The sequence below is a fragment of the Ahaetulla prasina genome, chromosome 6 (genome assembly GCF_028640845.1).
Source record: "Ahaetulla prasina isolate Xishuangbanna chromosome 6, ASM2864084v1, whole genome shotgun sequence".
NCBI lineage: Eukaryota > Metazoa > Chordata > Lepidosauria > Squamata > Colubridae > Ahaetulla > Ahaetulla prasina.
In genome coordinates, this window is record NC_080544.1 from 59,097,327 (window position 1) to 59,118,837 (window position 21,511).

General features: G+C 38.0%; 1 protein-coding gene across 1 annotated transcript in view; it reads left to right on the forward strand.

The window, feature by feature from the left end:
* ARL3 (ADP ribosylation factor like GTPase 3) overlaps positions 1–15,120 on the forward strand; it is a 34,684-nt gene extending 19,564 nt beyond the window's left edge. The window contains exons 4-6 of the mRNA XM_058188712.1: positions 4,788–4,838; positions 6,098–6,283; positions 12,188–15,120. Coding sequence (XP_058044695.1) covers positions 4,788–4,838; positions 6,098–6,283; positions 12,188–12,235 — 285 coding nt within the window. The 3' untranslated portion in view covers positions 12,236–15,120. The remainder of the gene's footprint in view (positions 1–4,787; positions 4,839–6,097; positions 6,284–12,187) is intronic.
* The last annotated feature ends 6,391 nt before the right edge of the window (positions 15,121–21,511 follow it).

Consider the following 21,511-nt stretch of genomic DNA (forward strand, 5'->3'; position numbering starts at 1 on the left):
ACAGATTTACGCTTAAAAAATGCATCCATACATAAGAAGATAGCCTTGTGTCTGAAATGCTGTAGGGTTTCCTGCCTGGGCAGGGGGTTGGACTAGAAGACCTCCAAGGGTCCCTTCCAACTCTTATGATGTATGTGAACAGCTGCAAAAATACAAAACTAAAGGAAACAGTTTGAGTCAGCTCAGTGCTTTGAAAACATTTATAGGTTTAATCAGGCAGGTTAAACCTCAAAAGGTTCCAGAAAAGATAAAAAATAAAAATTAAAAGCAAAATCAAAATTGTATGCATGATTAAAAATTAAAATCAAAATTGTTTTCATGGTTAAAAGGTAAAGTCAAAAGTGTTTTCAGGGTTGAAAATTAAAATCAAAATTGTTTTCATGGTGAAAAAGAAAATATATCTGCATAGTTTTTACATAGCTTTTTACAAAAGCAATGCTTCCAGAGAGCCTAATTGTCCCTCCCTTCTCAGACAAGAAAGAAGAGAGAGAAGAAAAAAAAATGGAGTGGGGGTGAATGGTTCTCCCCCGTAGCCCGCCCTTTTCCCTGGCACTACAAGGAACGAAGGGGGGAGTAGTTAAGATAAGCCAGAGGGCAGAGAAAAAAAGTTAAAAGTAACTCACTGGAAAGACACTCTCATGCATATGAAGAGGAAAAAAAATGTCCAAAAGTAACTCACTTGCTTGCAAAAGGAAAAAAAAATGTTTGTTTTTTTTTTTTCCAAAAGTACCTGGCTGCTTGCATACGGAATTTATGCAGACAGATACACACACAGACACACACACTGGACACACACACATGCACACACACACATGCAGAGACAATTTCTCACACATGCATACATTTCTTGCAAATCCAAAAGACAACACAGAAATTTCACACCTTCTCAATGAGTTTTGCACATACACACATTCCATGCAAATCAAGCATCACAATTATCTCTACAATTCTTATGCAGGTCTGAAAATGATCACATACATACATACACAAGCACACACATCATCAAACAACATTTACAGACCTGGGGAACTTGTCTGAGAAAACTCAGCAGTTTAAATCATGACTGTGATTGTGGATCCTTTTAAGTCATTTTTGATAAGGCAGAGGTCCTGACAACTCTCTAAGTGACGTCTGCAAGTAAAATGAGGCATTCAAAGATCATGTGCCAGAGTACAGAATTTTTACAGGGGCTCTTGGACTTTCATGGAAAAAGGTTCCCAATTTTTCCCATGTAGTCGCTGTGAGCAAATCCTTGTCCAGATTGTTTCCAGATATAGAGAAATAATTGAACCAAATCAGTTGCTGATTAATCTGAGCGATCGCACCCATGGGGGAAAGGAAGGGGTGCTCTGGGGGAAGGGAGGCAGGCAGGGGAAAGGAGGCAGTTTTCAAAGCAGGGATGGAAGAAACAGGTATTTGGTACAATACGCTTTCTAGCTCAATATGCTTTGAAGGTTCAGAGTGGGGGGAAAGGGAGGAGGAGGGAAAGGAATGAGCAGGCATAGGAACTGAAGGAACGGAGAGTGAATGCCGTAGGAAGTAACAGCGTCTTTTAAATTTTTAAGCACCCGTACATTGATGTTCTCGTGTACCGGCTGTCCCCCTCCCGCTGGATTGAGGTTTAAAGGGTAAGCCGATATCGGGGGTTCAGTTCTTAGAGAAAGAGAGGAAGAGGGGGAGCAGAGGCAGCTACAGAGACAGTAGGAGACTAGAAAAGAGGTAAGAGATTTCTTGGAAAGAGGATAGACAGTGGTGCCATTAACCTTTTGCAAACAATTAGCCTTCTTCACCAGAGAGTAAAGCTCATCCTATGCAATGATGAGACTTTCGAGTTCGAGGAGCCCATTACTTACGTGTGCACGTGTCGTGTCCCGACGGGTAAGCAATGAGGGTGAAGGTGACGCACCGCTAGACAACGATCGCGCCTCTGGACAACTCAACAGGACAGGACGAGCCCCCAGATGTTGCTGCTGGTCTGCAACACGTATTTGTTACCCAAGGTTCCCTGTTGATGTTGTCCTGGGTTCCCGCAGGAACGAGTCTCAGCCCTCGCTGAGACAATTTAGGAGGTCCTCGCAAGGACAAAAGAAGCCAAATAAAAGACACCACACCAGAAGCTTTTCAAGATGAGAGAGCACGAAGAAAGGGGTTGTTAAAAAGGTGGTCCCCTTTAGATCGCAACAGTCTCTTTTATTATGCAGTTTTAGCAGGGAGGGGTAACTACAGCAAGGAGGGAATTAGCATATAGAAAGTTACCAATACCAATCAGCGAGCGTTTAGAGTATACGTATTAGCAAAATACCACGTGGTTTTCAGGAAATCATACATTTTACCTGAATAGAAACCTAACTCAGGGAAAGCAAAACTAACTTAGGGAAAGTTCAGCGGAATATAGACCTAACTCAGGGAAAGCAAAACTAGAAACTTAAGGAGCAATGCTATGGGTACTATAAATCATGTCTGTCATGTAGCACTGAAAAAGGTCAAGTTAAGTTCTCCCGGCTGTGAGGCCTAAGAAAACCTGAACCAATGATATATCCATATGTCCTCTGTTTTTATTTTTTAAGATGGGTAAATGATATATCCATAAAATGGAGACAGTTTTTCAAAGGCTTGATGAATAAAAATTTTCAACTTGACACTAGCATTAGTACTGAAGAAAGCTGCCTGAAGAATTTTTTTATTTCAAAGAAAGACTTTCTAGATCACAAAAGAAATTCATTGCTGATGTTATATAGATTCTGTACAGGTTTATCGTTACATTTAGTAAAGTATGGCTGTAACTTGAGTAACAGATGCTAAGATTCTCTGTGGACAAAATAGCATGTGATTAACAATATATATTGTATCTTGGCAAGTTTAATTATCCTATAAAGATTTTAATTTGGTACTGATTTTTAAACTCTGATCTGATCTTTCTTGTACAGCTATTATGAAGCAAAGAAATGTGTTACTTTAAATTCCTTCAGTCTAAGAAGTTCAAAAAGAAAACTGACACTGCTCACACACACACACAGTGAGAAAATTCATATAAAATCAGTTTTTACACATAACAATTTTCTTTCAAAAATGATTTATCCAAACATCCTTCATATTGAGATTTTAAACCCAAAGGCATAGTTTCTTGTGCTATTCCATTTTAACCCACTATTATAGTAAAGGGAAAGCTGGATTAGGGGCTACATTATGATAGTTTGGTTTGCCTTGAAGGGATTTTTGTAAACAGACAGCATGCTAGCTAAGAAGTCTGTCTTGGCTCAGAGCTGAAGAACATTGCGCAAGTGAGAGGCCCCTCCAAGAATATTTTTAACACATGAAGTGATTGCACATTCATAAACACGCAGGTGTGTTTGAATGGGAGATACTTCAGTCTCCCACACCTGTGCTATTTGGAAGCTATGCACAAATAAAGGTGTGTATATTTGAATGATTGCATATTCAGACGTACACCTGCAGCTGCTTGGCACCTTCTAGATATGGAAGTAGGAACTTGATAATGTATACGTATCCTACTTGATGCAGTGCTGTTCATTGTGGTGTTGGCATTAGGTCTGCCTTCTCAAGTTCTAGTGAGGTGCTTCTCATAGGTTAAGCTTAGATGAGAAGTCCTAGAGACAGTCAGATGCTCCAGGGATCTTGTGAGTGGTTCTGCAAACATAGCTGTCTCTTGAAGCTTAATCCGATGTTTCATCAGGACTATAAAAGCATGTCATTATTATAAATGTTGTCTTTGGATGATGTATATAAATTGCTCCCATGACCAGTTATACAACTACTAAACATCCTAGAATGACAAAGTTGTCAAGCTTGATGTCCAGGATATATTTCAAAGAATTATATTAGCTTAGTTTGGACAATAACCAACTTTTGAATGAAACTGCCCACAAACAGAATTTGCTTTTTCATACATAACAGTGTTAAATATACTAGTCTTCATTCAGTTCATCATAACCATTGCCATCATCATCATCTTCCCCCATTCTTTTAACTTTGAACTGGGACAAAGCACTTTATAGCTTTAGAAAAGCCAGAATCCTAAATGAACCTCATAACATAGTTTAGGATTCTGATTTGTTCTTAAATTAGTAACTGTAGTTTCCCAATCTGAAAAACCCAGAAGGCACTGCTCCTATTTGTATACCAGGAAGATGTGGGTGTATAGGCTCTCAGCTTAAGACATGGTTGCTTGTAACAGAGTTGTCTGTCTTGAGATCCTAACTTACAGTTGGAAAGATTTCATTTAAATGCTTTGTGGTAGTTAAAATATGGGCTCAATTCTACTAGATTGCAGTAATAAACACCAGGAATCAGAGGTTTCCACAATCATTTTTCCCTTACCCCCTCCCCAAGACCCAATTATTCTGAGAGGCAAAAAAAGTAAAGGACGCCAGAAGCCAAGATACAAAAAGAATGGGTTGTGAAGTACCAGTAATCACAACTTGTGATTATAAGTACATTGGTAAGTTATCACTTATTAAGCAAAACCTTGTATATTTTTTCTCCCTTTACCTATTATTGCCAAGCTATAGTCTTTCACTCTGATAATTCTGTGCTTTTTCAGATACTTCTCACAGCTGAAAAAAGTGTTATAAAACATTTTAAAAAAAGGGCGACAATTTTATCCTACACTGAATTTTTGCCCTACAAGTTCCATTAATTTCAACATGCATTAATGACTTAGTTTTGAGAGATTATTATTGCAAAAACTTGTTATTACAGATATCCTGTCTGTGAACTGGTATCATACAATTGCATTTTTAAGCCTGTTTTCCTTATTTGCTTTCTAGATTTATGTCATTGATAGTGCTGATAGAAAAAGATTTGAAGAAACTGGTCAAGTAAGTATGTCACAGCTTTTGAAAATAGGGATATAGCACAATGAATTTTTTCAGATTTTGAGGTGGAACTTACACTAATAAAAATGGAGTTTCATTTAAGTTACAGCTTTCTGTCAAAGTTGGTAATTAGCTGAAAACAGGGATAATGCTGTTTATTTAACAGCATTATTTTTTAAAGTCCTGTTTCAATTTTCATAAGTTTGACCCAAATAATTTTTATTTTTTGCACTCAGATCTGAATTATATAGACACTGTTGTACCATCTTTAAAATATGAAGATTTTCCTGATAATTTAATGCAGTGATTGGTAAATTCTGATTTATGATACAATGATCACATCAGTTGAATTATGTAAGGTCTCCATGTTATATTAAGCAATGATTTGAAGTGTTAGGCTATTATCCTTTGATAATTATAACACTTTTCCAGCTGCATCCAACCACCCAAAGTGTGTGCTCCTCTTTGAAATGCAAATTATCATTTTGCATTCCATTTATTTCCCTTTTATATGCCATTAACAGAAAAACGTAAAAATTTGAGTACGCTGTATCATAAGTTCCTATCCCTGCCGGTAAAAAATGACAATAAAGGTTATCTTATCTTATTTTAATTTTAATTTTAGGAGTGTTTCTAAGGTCATCTTACAGTGAATTCAGTTTAGAATGATATTTGCAGGATCAATTTGTATTTAATCTTCAATGCACTCATTTAATGAGTACTTAAATAATAAGTACATGAGTCCAGTATACAGGGATGTTCAGTATTCCTTTTAGTAATCAAAACTGCTTTATGAAGATTACATTTAAAAAAATATGTATTAACGATTCATATATTAGAGATGAATAAAGTGGATCAAACTTTAAAATTTATATTTAGGATTGCAGAATTTGAAGCATTTGTAGGTTAAAATGAATAGTTTTTAAGAGCTGTTCCACCATACTGGCAAATTCAGTTTGCAAGTATGCTTGTATATATTACTTTGGCTGTTCCAGAAGTGTTGGTCTCTTGAGGGTTGGGAATGGCAATCCATTGCTCTTGCCTTGAAGGCAATTAGTCTATACTCTCTTATAATTTTAGAAAAAAAACTTGTTTTAGATTGTGGTGTTAGTGCTTGCTTATGTTACATACCGGGAATCTTTATTCTAGCATCTATACTGCTACAATAAAGTATTATATTGCAATATTTCCCCAGAATAGTTTAAGGGGAAAAAAACTTGCTCATTTTATAAAAAATTCTGCACATGTCTTTATGATTTCAGGAACTAGCAGAGCTGGTGGATGAAGAAAAGCTAAGTGGTGTTCCAGTACTCATATTTGCAAACAAACAAGATTTACTGACGGCAGCCCCTGCTGCAGAGATTGCAGAGGGTCTGAACTTGCACACAATCCGGGATCGAGTCTGGCAGATTCAGTCTTGTTCAGCCCTGACAGGAGAGGGTGTGTCGGTGAGGAGACAATGTTTATTTTGGCAGAATGGCTTTTCTACTGATCTGAAAGAGATAGGCACTCTTCTTATTTTGCATCCTTGTGTTTTGATTGTAAGCTACAAACCAAATGCATAATAGAGAAATGTAATTTTTAACTCACTCGGCAAGAGGGAGGTTCTGTGTATGATGGATTTCTCCATTGCAAATTGCACACTAATCCATATTTTTGCTTCAATAATCTCACCCCCATTCTTGTTTGATTGTTCTCAAGTAAATATTTACTTCCTTTAACAACATATATTCCATATTCCAATTTAGTTTTAACAATAATATGTTTATTGTGCCAGTTTTTATTTAGCCATCTTTCTTCATTTCTTTTTGCCACAAATAATTCTTTAATAAGCTTTTACATATTATATTGTGTAAAATTATATACAGTGTAAGGATGCACTTATCATTCTGTATTTGTGAGTTGTCCCTCTACATAGAATTCTGGTTTGGCCCTATTAAAAGGATATGTGTTTATGTTTGTGCATTATTGCATTAGGCAGAGTCACCAAACAGTTCAAGAATAAGATTGATGACAATAGGGTTCAGTAAAAATGTGCTGGAAGGGAATATAAAATGCAAGATGAAGCTCCATTGTTTCTCAGTTACTTTTCAGAATTCAATCATGATGGGATGCACTCTGGACCATAACAAGATAGACCGGGCAATTTCAAAAGCTAAAGATTAGGCCCCTATAGAGCTCCATTAATATGCATATTAATTAACAAACATAAAATCATTGGGATATTGGGGGAAGTACTTTACTTATTCCAATTTCCATTCCTTTTTCTTCAGTCCAGCAGCATGGCAGAAAGCCCATCCATCCCAGGCATTGTATAGCCTGGTGCTGGTCCATGGACCGGGGGTTACCGATCCCTGTTTTAATGTATTATGAATCATTATGTTTCTATTAAAGTCTTTCAACATAAACTGAAGAATTGAATAGGTGTAAGATGAAGGATAATATTCTAACTCTACGCATGTTTGATGAAACTAAATCCTAATATAATCAGCAAAGTTTATTCGTAGGAAGACATACTTGTATAGATCAGATTTCTGTTCATCTTATCTTGCAACTGATGAGTGGTTGTTCCTCCTAATAAATCTTAATATTTTGCTTGATAATGTCACAGGACAAAAATCACAGAATTGTTATTGTTGAGGCCACGTTTTCTCTGCTAAACAACATTAAAAAGTGCCTCACTTCATTATAAACAGTTTTCTGTCTCCAATTCCTAGTATTTTGTACATTTGTCAGTTTCCAAGTTATGAATCATTTATATAAATATGGCTACATTCATTTGGCATTTGTTTTCTTAGTTTCCAAACATTTCCCATCATCCACAATATGAGCTTCAACAAGTGATCCAGTGAAAACATATGGTGAATAAAGCTTTTACCTAGAAGAGGCCAAATCAAAGTTAATTTAAACAGGAAATACATTTACTCATTATGTCTTGTAGATATTGAAATATTTTATTTCTAATTTAAAATGCTTGATTTATCTGAAAAAATTCTCCCTTTTGTATCAAACATGCATGATGAATAGATCTTTGAGACAGAGAAGTAACATAGCATTTTGTCTTCATCAAAGTTACATGCCAAGGGCAGACATATTATTCTTCTGGTGCCAATGTATCTAACATGTCCTATGCAGATGTAATGCTACCAGATGTTCTAACTTAGCATATATATATTTGCCCCACATTTCTTGCATGTATCACGGTTTATGATATCAAACTGTAAAATTTGGAATAATATATATATGTATATAGGTACTTCTTGTCTTACGACCAAATTGAGTCCAAAATTTCTGTTGCTAAGCGAGGCAGTTCTTAAGTGACTTTTGCTCCATTTTATGACTTTTCTTGCCACAGTTTGTTAAATTGGTATCACAGTTGTTAAGTGAATCTGGCTTTCCCATTGACTTCCTTGTCAGAAGGTGATCACGTGACTCCGGGACACTGCAACTGTCATCAATATGAGTCAGTTGCCAAATGTCTCAATTTTGATGATGTGACATGGGGGTGCTGCAACAATCATAAGTCTGAAAAACCATCATAAATCACTTTTTTCAGTGCCATTGTAACTTCACTAAGCAAACTGCTGTAGATGATCTGGATGGTGGAATGGAAGATATTTTTATTAGATTTTAAAGCAAGCTTAAAATTTAGCTACTGTGCAATCTTTTAACCCAGGAATAGTGATAATAAAAGCTCGTAAAAGTATTTTTTGAAGAAAAACTAGGTGAAAAATTAATTTTAGGTTTAATTTCTAGCCTTTTGAAATATTTCATTTGTGAACTGTAAAAATATGTTGATATTTCTTTCAGTGCAGCTTAAAAATAGTTTCATAGAAAGATAAGTCAGCAGAATTACTTCCTTCCCAGCTAAGCCTTCTCCCCCACAGGAATTTGACTAAATATAAAAACCATTTGCCTCTCATATAACTGCATATAAATTTAGAGCATTTTCATTCTTCAAAATTAACCTAGGTGCGATCATCCTTCTTTCACTCACTCAAAGACTTCCTCTTTGATCAAGGAAAGTACAATTTCAGTAACATAGCATGTTCCCTAACATTTCAGCCAAAAATCTCTTCATCCTGTATCTCATCTTTTATCTGTTAACAAATAATAAAGCCTCATCATTCATTCTTAATCAGCAAAAGAGCTATCAGAAATATATATAGTTTTATATAGGTATATAAACTTTAAGCAAGAAATCAATTTCATTTACACAGTACCCTATCATTTTCTCTAAAAATACAAAGAAAAATATCTCTTCTTCCCATTCTTATTTCATATTTATAAACAGATAAAAGAATCCTGAGTCCTGGCAGGAATGTAACAGTAAGAATGCATATGGTTGTGCAAATCTTTTGGGGAAAAATATTTCCATTTTACTTAAGTTGCAGTCATTTACTCTTTTTCTTGGGAATATACCACTCTGGAATCACTGACACTTACTTTGCTGTAGTTATGATTAAGAAGAGATTCTGGCATCTCCTCAGTTTTTTTTCTTTTGCAATCAATAATTTATAATCAGATCTTAGTATCAAGAACTGAAGTTCTATCTTCTCAGGCAAAACTGTGTTGCAATCTTGAATTCGTTTACCTATGAAATAAATCAGACCGGGCTTAGGGAACTTAACTTCTTGCGAACTTGTAACTTGTACAAGTGAACTGTTAGATATTTTACTCCTGACTCACGACATTAAGAAAGTACCCAGAGATTCCATATATAGAAGTTGGTGGGGTAGGATAGTACATATGTCTTATGTGAGAGGGGAAGTACCCAGGAAGTTAAGAGCTGATTTGGGGGTCAGGGGTAGGGAACTGAAGAGTATGGATAATACATTAATAGGGGAAACTTTGTCAGAGCCGGAAGGTATAATATGAAAAAAGAATAAACATTGTAGAAAATGTAATGGTTAGAAGGTCAGTCTAATTAGTTTTCTAAGTGATACTATAATGTGTAAAATCAGAAAGATTATAGACTTCAAGATGATTGAGATTATATTGTGGTGAAATTATATACAATTAGAGAATTGAATTATTTAAAATGAGTTTCCTTAACTAAAAATATTAATTACAATTGGAATCTGCTGTGATCGTGTACTGATACCCTTTTGAAAAAGTTGATTTATTTTCATTGATTACCCAATGAAAAGTTCTAATCAAGATGCTTTGGATATTGAGTGTCAGTGAAGAGACGCCTTTGTCATTCTGAGAAAATAGCTTTCATTACACCAATCATGCTTCCTAATGTCAGAGATTTTTACTGTAAGCAGATTTTGTACTTCCCATTTAAGGAGGTCAACTAGAGAGATACACAATCACACTATCTGGATCTCCCTAATACTTCAGAATAAGGATCAGTTTAGTTCGTGCTGATTTTTGTAATATATAATGAAGATTTATAAAATGGAATTGAAAATGTGAATGTGCAAGGAATTCTGGCATTAGAACTTTCTCAAGGGGCTTTCATCCACATCACAAGATATACAAATCAGTACAAATATTGTACTGATATATTATAAAACTGTATGTATTCTTTATTATAAAACTATATCTATTCAGGCAGTATTGTTAAACCATGTTGCTTTGGTTCATTTTAGAAAGGACAGTTCAAAAGCCAAACATGCCCCATTTTCCAGGTTAGATATCAGTATTTTATTATATAAATATGAATGAGCCAAACATGGTCTGCAACATTCTTTGCAACCCTTTGAGCATTCCCAAACTAGATGGAAGTTTACCTACCTTAAAAACTAAACATTTGGCTGGAAATTGGTAATAAGGAAATAATATGACTACTTGGGATCTTACATAGACAATCAAGAATCAGCACAAAACATTATTAGCACCAGTGCATAAATCATGATTTTAATTATATAGCGAAGCACAAAAAATACATTTTCTCAATCTTTTTTTCTTGCGTTCTAATGAGTCTTTGATGGCATATTTTCAGCCTCTTTAAGAATTACACCTTTGCTTCTAAATCAGATATAAAGTGTCGAGATGATGTTGGTATGGTTTTACATTTCTCGCATAAGTTTATCACTAATGCTACTTTAATTTTTTTCTAATCTTCTCGAAACAGTGCTGTTGTCAGACCTTTGTTTAAAATGAGTGCTTATCTGATAAGAATTTGAAATACTCCCCGTCTTCCCCAAGAAATATGAATTGTTGTGCTTGTTCTGATTGAATCGTTGCTCATTGAATCTATGATCATTGAGTTGGAGTTATGGAGGGTCATTCACAACTAGAAGACACCGAAGTGCCTCTACTGCTTCTGCAGCTTATTGCAACAATAGCTTTACTGCAAGATGCATTCCTTACTATTGTACATAGTACTTATATAGTATTTATAGTATATATTGGTCCTGATACCAGAAATATTAAACAAAAGTTCTATTTCTCATTTTGATATCTGTCAAAGATCATTGATGCCTGAATAATATAAGGACAGTACGGCCACTTCCTGAGTGGCTCCTTCTCACTGCTGCATTCTTTTTTGATCCAGCTTCTTTGGCAAATGTTCTCTACATGTGTTTCCCTAAGCCTTTGGAACACTGTATACAGTCTTTGTAAAACTTCATTGTCTTCATAAAGCTGCACTGCTTTCGAAAAGCTGCTGAAGGCACCGCAGCTTTATGAAGATAGCGTAGTGTTCTGTAGGCAGTACAGCTTTACAGACACTGTGCAGCATTCGAAGGACGGTGAGCTTTACAAAGAGCACTCGGCGACATGTGTAGGAAACGTTTGCTGGAGAAGCTGGGTCTGCAAAAAAGACAGCAAGCGGCTTCTGCTTTGACTGTGGCAGATGGGCACAAGAAGAGAAAAGTCATAGCAGGGAATTGGGAGAGAAGGCAGCTGGGCAAATGAATGCTTAATAGCAGTTGCTATTGGTGTGGGCTGGTACGCCTGAGGCTTCCCAGGACATGGCAAGCAGCCCCAGAACCAGTTCTGGGGCTGCTTGGCATACTGCTAGGCAGGGTGCAGGGCATTTAAAGAGCAGAGATGGGGGGGGGACATAAGTGTTTGCGGGGGGGAGTTGCAAGCAGTGTCTTACTTTACTGAGGCTTAGGGTTTGGAAGGGCCAAGCCTGGAATTGCTTGGATTGGGGTGGTTGTTTGTTTAAAGACCCTTGATTCTTGGTTAACAATCTCATTGAAGTGGGGGGATTGGAATTGCTACTGTAAATTGGTGTGGTTAATTTACAATTTTGGTCATGTCAAGGACTACTTGTACTAGAGGGAACCAAGAGAAGACTGAGAAAGTGCTTTTGCAAACCAATCTAAGAGAAAAATTATCAGAATCTGGCTACCTATTCTGTCTAACCTAATGTTCTTTTTCTATTGTCTTTAAAGGATGGCATGAACTGGGTCTGCAGAAATGTCAATGCAAAGAAGAAGTAAGTCAAGCTGAGTTGCCTGGAACTAGAGAAACAGCAAGAGCCAAACATGCTAGCCAGCTGCTAGTGTCTGACCAAATATTGTTCCATCTGCCTGCAGCTACAGCTGTTCAGACTGGTAACCGTAGCTAAGCCTAACTGCTTCTATAGGAACTTTATCTGTTGACTAGTACCATCCCCATCCTCATGCAAATCTTTCTTTCATCCTTTTAAAAAAGTAAATAGTATTAAGGGTCTCCCTATTGTTCATACTAGCAGTGAAAATAGGAATGGATTGCTGTCTGACATAGAGACTTCTGATGAGCTCCACAGGGGTCAGATTATTATAGCAATATATATCAGTGGCCACATCCATTCTGAAATTATTAAGATTCTCCTCCACCCAAGATTCTCCTCTGGTCTGGTTCAGAATTTTTCTCATTATCCAATAAAGTGATCTTTTGTTCATGTAAATGCTTCAATTTTAAAATGATACATACCTTAGTACATTGCTTACACTCATTTGGCCGTATGCCCAAAGGCCTGATTTTCCTTCATAAAGACATGTATAAAACTCACTTTCTTAGCAATTGGAATGGAGAAGCAGGATGTCATAATTTAATTAACTAAAACAACATGTATTGGTTGTTATTACATTTATATTTGACCTAAACTTTCCCCAAACGTCAGGTTTCACTAAGAGTTCTTGAATGTTCAAGCTTATTGCATTGTATTAGTCCTTGAAAATAGATTTTTTTAAAATAGTGAAAGTAACTCAAAGCTCAAAATCTTATACAAGAAGCTAGTAACAATAGGCTTTGTCATATTCTGAAGGGCTTTGATGCAAAATTTGATTCAGTATACCTAAGTTCTGTAAAGTCACTGAATTTATCTCTGGTAATACAAACAGTAGAAAAATGTGAAGTGAAAGTTTTTGTCCATTTTAAAGAGTCATGACTTGTATGTATTGTATGTGAGTTAGTATAGTTTCCTGCGATTTCCATTTACATATTGCTAACTCTGCAGGAAGTCATTGTCTAGATAGCTGAAATACTGAAATTTGTCAAAGATTTATCTTTGGCTATGAGAACGTTGTTGCATCAAAATGAAGAGCAAAAGAAGAGAACCATAAAGAAATAATATTCTAAATACATTCCCAGAAAGACACATGATTTAATAAACCTTAATGTGCTGCCACAATACCAATATATGCCGTAGGTTAATGCTTCTTGCCTCTTAAGTTATTTGCTAAATTTGTCCAAATCATTTCATGGGGCTACTCTTTTGTGCAAGAGATCACTTGCAGAATATAACCAGATTGTAAGACTGAAAAAATATGGAAACTGAAATGTTCCCTTTTGTTCCTGGAGGAAGTCAGATTGTTTTACTAATCCTCAAACCGTGGGCATATCTTTTGAGGAACCAGACAGCACTAACTTCTTTCAAATATTCTTTATTCAATCACTATATTGTGATCCTTGCTCATACCTTACTCTTTTTTGGGTGGGATGGGGGAGATATTTTCCTCCTTGGTATCTTAAAACAAGCACAAATTGTAGATTACTTATATTAACTCTATCCCATCTACTTCTGATGGTTTATGAGAGATCATAAGCAAATATTATAAGAAGTAGAAGGTATAAAATGAAACATGGGTAGCCATCTAAATACTTCTAGGGAATCCAACTATGCTAACTAAATACATGCTCCAATTCCCAGGTGTTTTAAGAGTATTTCATTTTATTTTAGATATGCCATTATATACAACAGCTAAAATGTTGCTTGCCAATTTTAAAATGAAACAAAAATGATATGTAATCCTTTAATACAAACATCAAAGAGGCTCATGTCATAATACACCAATCCATTCAAAAATAGATACATTTCTCTTGTACATCAAGCTCTTCTTCCCCAGAATTCCCTCTTGTGTTGGAAACACATTATATTCCTATGCACAGTTTGACCTTCAAGCACTTTTCAGCCCTCAAAATTTTTAAATACACAATTTCCCATTTTTCTTGATGAGTTTCTTGCTGAAAATTTTATGTATGTTGTTGAGAAGGATTTAATTGGAATAACCAGAAAGAATCGATATGCTCTGTTGAATTCAGCAAGCCCCTAAATTCCAGTGTTAATGCATCTATCAAGTTTTATTTATTCTGAACTAAGAAAATTTGAAGAACCCTCCCCTTTCTCCCCCCACCCCCAAGATGGAATTGGCCTAATGATTTCAAAAGCTAGTATCTTGCCAAAAGTAATGACTTAGTGGATAAATGCCTCATGAACAACATGGAAGAAGTGATAATTCATGGAACAGTCTCCGGTTATTCCTTACAAAATGAAAATGCTAGCAGAACACAGCATTAGTTAGCTGTTCTTAAATCTCCACATGCCCAGCTTTTTGAAAAATTCTCTTACTGGTCCTTAGAATATTCCCCAGTGAGCAATATGCAATAAGTATGGTACAATGTGTAAAAGCTATACTATGAGTACTTGGCAAGTTGTTTTTCCAGTAAAATATTCTTTTTAAAAAAAATTAAATTGTGTTGATATATTTAAAGGTAGGTCAGAAAGGTTGAAGTGTAGCTTAAGACACCTGATTTAACAAGTTAAAACATATTTAAAAGCATGGTTCAAATGTGGTTTAATTGTTTATTTTCATTACACACAGCTTCCTTACTCTCTAAACAAACATTTTCTAAGATCATGTCAAATGCTTTATAAAGCCATGCCTGCAAATGTTATCCAGCACACTTATCTTTGTTTTTTTTTGTTTAAAAAACAATTTTATAAGCTCTTCTTTTCTGAAGTTAATGAAAAGAAGTCTGATGAGATTTGGTAATATCAAACCTCTGTGTATACATTTAGATATTTGGCAACTTGAATTAAATTTGGAAGAAATAACAAAGATTTTATGATTCTCTGTCATTTTTATAATAAATTCTCTATATTTTTTCTTTAATGAAGATGGTTGGGAGTATAGTATGTGAAACAGACAGACTGACATGATGTTCTGTTTCCATTCATTTCATCCTAAAATGGTATTTCTTATTGTTTCTGTATGCTAATGGCCATTCATCTACCAGGCCTGATTATCTGTAAAAATGTCTATGGGCTTTGGATATTAATTGTGCATATTCTCTAGTAAAAGCAATGCAACTTTTTAATCATGTTTTGAGAGGCTCAGGTGTATTACAGTACTAAATGTGTTTGTCAGAAGAGCATCCCATAATCAATATGTCCTGCCACATAAAAAGTTAGATACAGCTTTACCAAACCCGTTATTCTCTATATGTGTTGAACTGCACCTGTTGAACAGTGTAGGTATTGTAATTCAGTACAGCTGGTGGAGATGGTGGGGGGAAGACTGGATTAGTGTATTTGCTAGAATGAGCAATATACTGTGGAGTGAGCTTCAACCCCTCCTTTTTCATTTTTACTCCATTAAATCACAATCATTCCTGCAATACTCAGTGCTGCTATATAAAATAGTTAATACAAGAGAAATTCATTTTAAACTCAGAACTAGGGTTAATGGTCAGGTGCTATTCTATTATTTTATGATAGACTTTTTATACTTGTCCAATTCTGGTTATACTGATAAATAATATTCGTGATGACTGGTTATGCCAGAATATGGTTATAGATATAGATGCATTTAATATAGTATCAATAGCACTGCATTTATACTAACAGCAGCAGAGCAGCAACAGCGATCATCATATCATCAACATCATCATCCACCATTTCAGCTTTGCAAAGGAACTCAGGGTACCTTACATAGGATCACTTTATGCCCACAACAACAATCTGTGAGTTAGTGTGCTGAGAGACTGACTGGCCCAGAATTTTCCAATGGGTTTTATAGCTGAGGATACTTCATTTTCACATCTTAGTCCAATGTCTTAACTGCTAGCTTTGAATGAGAACGCTTGAAGCAAAACTCGGTTTTGGTTGTGCTGGTAATTTAGTTTCAAAACCTTAACATTAGCATAATGTGTGTCTGATATGTGTACTGCTACTACTAAGGCTAATAACCAGTTCTATTCTTTTTCTGTTATACATCCAAACACAACGAAACTATAAATGACCAAAACTGTAATGAATGATAAAAGGCAATATCTATGGATCTTTCTGGTGACAGTCATGGCGTATGAAAGATTGCAACTTAGAATATAAGAGAGTAAATGTTAAATTACATGAATTAGTTCATGAAATAAATAGATTTTGTGTTTGTGAAATTAAGAGAAAGGGGAAGACTGTAATAGATTTAAAAGAAGGTCCTCTCATGTTGTGAGAGAAGCTGAGGTAAATAAGAATGAAAATGCTGATGTACAGTAGATCAGAAAATACTGATATTCTCTAGATTGTTGCATGTATGAAAATAAGATTTCACAAGTTAAAAAAAGGGAATTGTGAGAGTTATACTGGTATACAAAAACATAAAACATCCATAGTAAAAAAAAAATCCCTCTTCATCAAAATCAGTGATACCAATGATCAATCTAAATAAGAAGCAACACAGTAAAAAAAATAACAGCAATAAAAACTCGGTCTCCTTATCTTCCTCAGGGCTATCAGTTAGAGCAAATTATACTCCCAGGGAAAGGCTTTTCAGCAACACAAGGGCCATGATGGAGAAAACTCTTCTAGCCTTGCTTCCCCTCATCCTGCCCTGCTCCACCTTAATGAAAATGAAGGGTTGCAAGCAATTTTTTCCAGTGTGTGTATGTATCTATATCTGCAGCTTTATCTATCTATATGAAATGTATCAATTTTAGGAGGTGATCATGGATGTAACTCAGAATCAAGCCATATAAAGCTTTGTATGACAAAACCAGTATTTTCATTTGCATTTGAAAAACCTGTTGGTAACCAAAACAGAGCCTGCAGGACAGATGTAATAGACCTGGTCATCAGCTCCCCAACCAACAGATGGACCTCCCCCAGTGAATCTATGTAATTAAAAAAGGGGGGGCATGAATACTATGGTACATTACATGTAAGACTCTTCCACACCAATCTTTATCTCTCCCCCTCCTCAACTAACTCGAGACACCAGTGAGGAAGTGTGGAATCTCTGTGAATGTGATGACTCCCTGGACGATTCTTCAGATACCTCTCTAGATGTCAGTTTGGGAGAGGATGAATCAGTTCCTGCCATGTCAGAAGCTGGGTTATTTTTTTTTTCATGTTTTATTTATTTTATTTATGTAGCATATACATTCCATTTCAATCAAACAGTGTTGTCTGGGTATAGTCGAGCGAACCGTTAGCTCCAACTATCAGCCATGAGCGAACCGGGTCGTTCCAATTTTGAAGTGGGCCCACCTGCCCCTGCGTTATACTCACATATATTTTCATGTCCAAAGCCCAGCTGATAGGTGCGGCAGAGTGGATTGCTGCGCCTCAGCTGTTTTCCTTGCTGGCAGCAATGCGGAAGGTGAGTTTTTTCCAAACTACGCATGCACATACAACAAAATGAAGCGTGTGCTTAGCAAACCGGTTGTTAAACTAGTAGGATCCCACCCCTGAGATGTACCACAATCTGCTTCAAGGCTAAAAAACCCCCGCTTTCTAAACTTACTATTACAACTTGCAGATCCAGCCTACTATACTGTCTCTGGTCCTAGGCAAAAGCCAGGAGGGGCATGATCTGGCCTACAGGTAGCAGGGAACATAATTGTGAGCATTTTATCCACTAAATTAGAATCCACTGGCCAAAAGGAATCTGATATATATGGCTCAACATTGCCCCAGCCACCTTGGATTATACACATGGACAGTCAAGATTTTTATTTATACACTTATTTATTAAATTATTAAGAATGGTGAGTTTTGTTTAAACTAATCAGGCAGGAAATTTGGCATTTATTTTCCTAAGAGGGAATTTGATGAACTAAACAAGGTGATTTAGTCCATGAAGGCAATATAGTAGAAAGAATATGCTTTCCTATCACTGTACTATAAGTGAAAATTTGAAACTTGAAGCTGTGCTTAGTTCACTTTTAGACTTCTTTCACCTGAATATGGATTTGTTTCTCAGGGCCTGAGAAAGAAAAATTCTCTGTTCTCTCTGTCGGGGGAAACAGCCATCAGGTGTGGGTTCTCCTCGATTCCAATTGGACCAGGTCTGCTGAATTCTTTTTCTTGTTGTCCCCGCCTCCTTTCTGGTCCCCAACTTTTCGACTTGGTCCTGTAGGGATCGGACGTGTCAGATCATTTGTATTCTATTTGGAGATTTCCTAAGAGTTTACGAATTTTAACTTTAGCATACCAGCGAGAAGGGACTTGATCTCGAGCCTGCTAAAGGCCATTGGAGGCTAATTTCTGCTAACGAGCAGAATTTCCCTGGCTGCGATCACGGACTTGCCCTGAAGCGCGCCAGAAAAGCCACTAATCCACATTAGCGCTGCGGGAGGTGGAAGCTGTCAGCTCGCCTCAGCAGTCTCAGGGAAAGGGAAAGTGAGACTGGCCTGTGATTTATTGCTCTTGACGCCGGTTTCGGCTAGCGATTTTCGGAGCCCGAGGCTGAATCAAGAGCTGAGCCGGCGATTGCTTGTCTCGTTGGAGGCAATTAATTACAATCGCGCTAGCAGCCCAGCGGGCGAGTGATCTTTAAAGCCTGAGAATAGAGGTGCTGGGTGGCCAGAGTGAGCGCAGAAGCCACGCCAATTTTTTTCCTGGTCTCATCAGAGACAGAATTTTTCGTTAAAAATCTCATTTGTAGCCCAGCGGGCGAGCGATAATCGGAGTCCCAGCACTCAGAGGAGCCTACAACTGGAGAGAAACGTCTTTACCTCATGGGGCATTTTAAACTTGCTGCCATTTCTATCAGCCGATTGCGGGAAACGCAGAGGCATTCCCTGGGTGGCTCGAGCAGCTTCTAGCCAAGTTGGAGGTAGGCATATAGGCAAGGAGAGACCTCCTTTTATTCAGCCAGCAGGCAGCACCGTCAAAATCAACCTCCCTCACAGTGAGTAAATTGCACCAACCATTTTCATTGTCAGGCCTCGGGCGGTTGTTTATTTTTGGCGGGAAGCTGTCAAAATGGCCAACAGAGCTTCTGAGGTGATGGACGGAAAGGCAATGCCTGGGCCATCTACAGACCTTAACGACCCTGGGGAGGGCCCATTTACTACCCAAGCACCTACTAAGCCACGGGGCCAGTCATCCACACGACCCAAAGTCAAGAAGGGCTCACAGGCGGAGGAAAGGCGGCACAGGGCATTAGAGAGTTTTCCATAGGGCTTCTGAGAGGGCCAACGTATCTGTATCACCTAACCGTCAGCCTTCCCACCAATCGGCTATTCCACCCGTGTATATGAGCCCAGTTCGGGCCCCTAAAGTCCAGGAGTCGGGGTCCTGGTCTCCTGATAGGGCCTTGCCTAAATCACTTCCTCATCTTCCAGACATGTGTCCTCTATTCCGGATTTTATCACAGACAGAGTTATCGTCAGGACAGGGGTTGGATCCTGTCACATCAGATAGTCAGGTCCCAATTTTGCCGGTCCAACCTGCATTGCCTAATCAACCAATCCTCCAGCTCCCAGATTCCTTTGGCTTAATGCTATCAGAGGCTATTCGCCAGGGGGTGGCTCAGTGTCTTCAGAAGGAGAGACCTTCTCACCGTCGGGAGCACAGAGGTGATCAGATTACAATGACAGGCCTTAGAGCATCCGCAAGGAGGGATGACTCCCCGGAGGCAGATGACCAAGAGTCACTATCTGAGGAAGAGGATATCACAGAAACAGCCTTGTCAGATGAGGAAGGTCTGGACCCAGACCAACCATCATTTGTGGGAGTATTTAAGCTTCACCTTTTCCAATTGCTTCTGTTCAAGGCACAGGCCACTACAGGTCTGGGTCTCCCCTCAACAGGGGAAGGAAAACCTCAGTCGTTACCTGATTCATCAGGTAAGAACCAGCAGTGGCTGTGAAGGCCATTCCGGCCCCAAAATTATTTGTGGACGTGGTCCAACGCCAATGGGTGAGCCCGGGCTCAGGCTCCAACCCTAACACCAACAATAAGCAATTCTACAATTGCGCACAGGATCTAGACAAGATTTTACAAGTTCCCACAGTCGATGCCCCAGTGGTAGCACTGTCCTTGACATCACACGTAACAGGACCCATGGATGAGGTCCTGAGACCGGAAGATAAACGAGCGGATCGGTCCATGGTGAAATCATATCAGGCTTCTGCCTGGGCCATTAGAGCGTCTACAGCCTCATAATTTTTCAACCGAGCCGCTCTTACAACTTCAGGGTAGGATTCCACAAACTGATGTAAGAGCGCACCAAGATATTAATAAAATTATTGCCGCGATGGAATTTTCGGCGGACGCCAGCCTAAACACCTCTAGGTTTTCTGCGAAGTCAATTGGTTCAGTAACCTCTCGACGCCTCTTGTGGTTCAAGAATTGGCGCACGGATGCCAGGAATAAGTGGCGCCTGGCATACTCGGCGTACGAGGGATCTAAATTATTCGGGACCTCGCTGGATCCCATTTTGGTTGAGACTCGGGATAAGAAGGTCATGCCTTCTCTGTCACAGAGAGGTGAAGTCAAACACCAGCCTTATTTTCGTCCCTCCTCCGTGTCTTCCTTTCGTGGCCAAGAATTTGGAGGCTTCAGTCAGCGATCTCAATGCTTCTCATCATCCAGAGGGGGTTACCAACGAAATAGTCAGGTCAGATCGGGGCCCAAGTTCAACAACTGTAGGTCCTTCCGGGGAGGGTGGGGAAAACAATACAACCGCAATAAATAATAATCCCTCCAAGCTCCCCATTGGGGGCCGGCTGGCTTTCTTCCATGCCCAGTGGGATTTCTCCATCACTGATGTTTGGGTTCAAGACACGATACGTAGAGGTCTTTCTATAGAATTTCTCTCCAACCCCCCTACAGTTTTCTTACGGTGCCCTCTGTCTTCTTATGGTTGTAACCGGAAGCTGATGGATAAGGCAGTTCTCCATCTTTTTCAGATACGGGCCATCGAATATATCTGTTCTGTTTCCCCCCACAACACTCCCAACAAAAAGTCAGTCAAAGGCCTTCTGCCAGCAGTTTTGTTCTGTTTCCCTTCCCCAATACTCCCAACAAAGAGTCAGTCAAAGGCCTTCTCTTCTACTTTATTTACATAGATAAATGTCCTGGCCACGTCTACCCACGGGCCTGCCAAGTTTCTGGAGATAACGAGGAAATTATAGATAAGGCCAGAATTACTCACAAATATATTCTTCCCTCCATTGATACAGTTTGCCCACGCAAATTCATTGCTTTATCCAAGACAAAAAACCAGGAA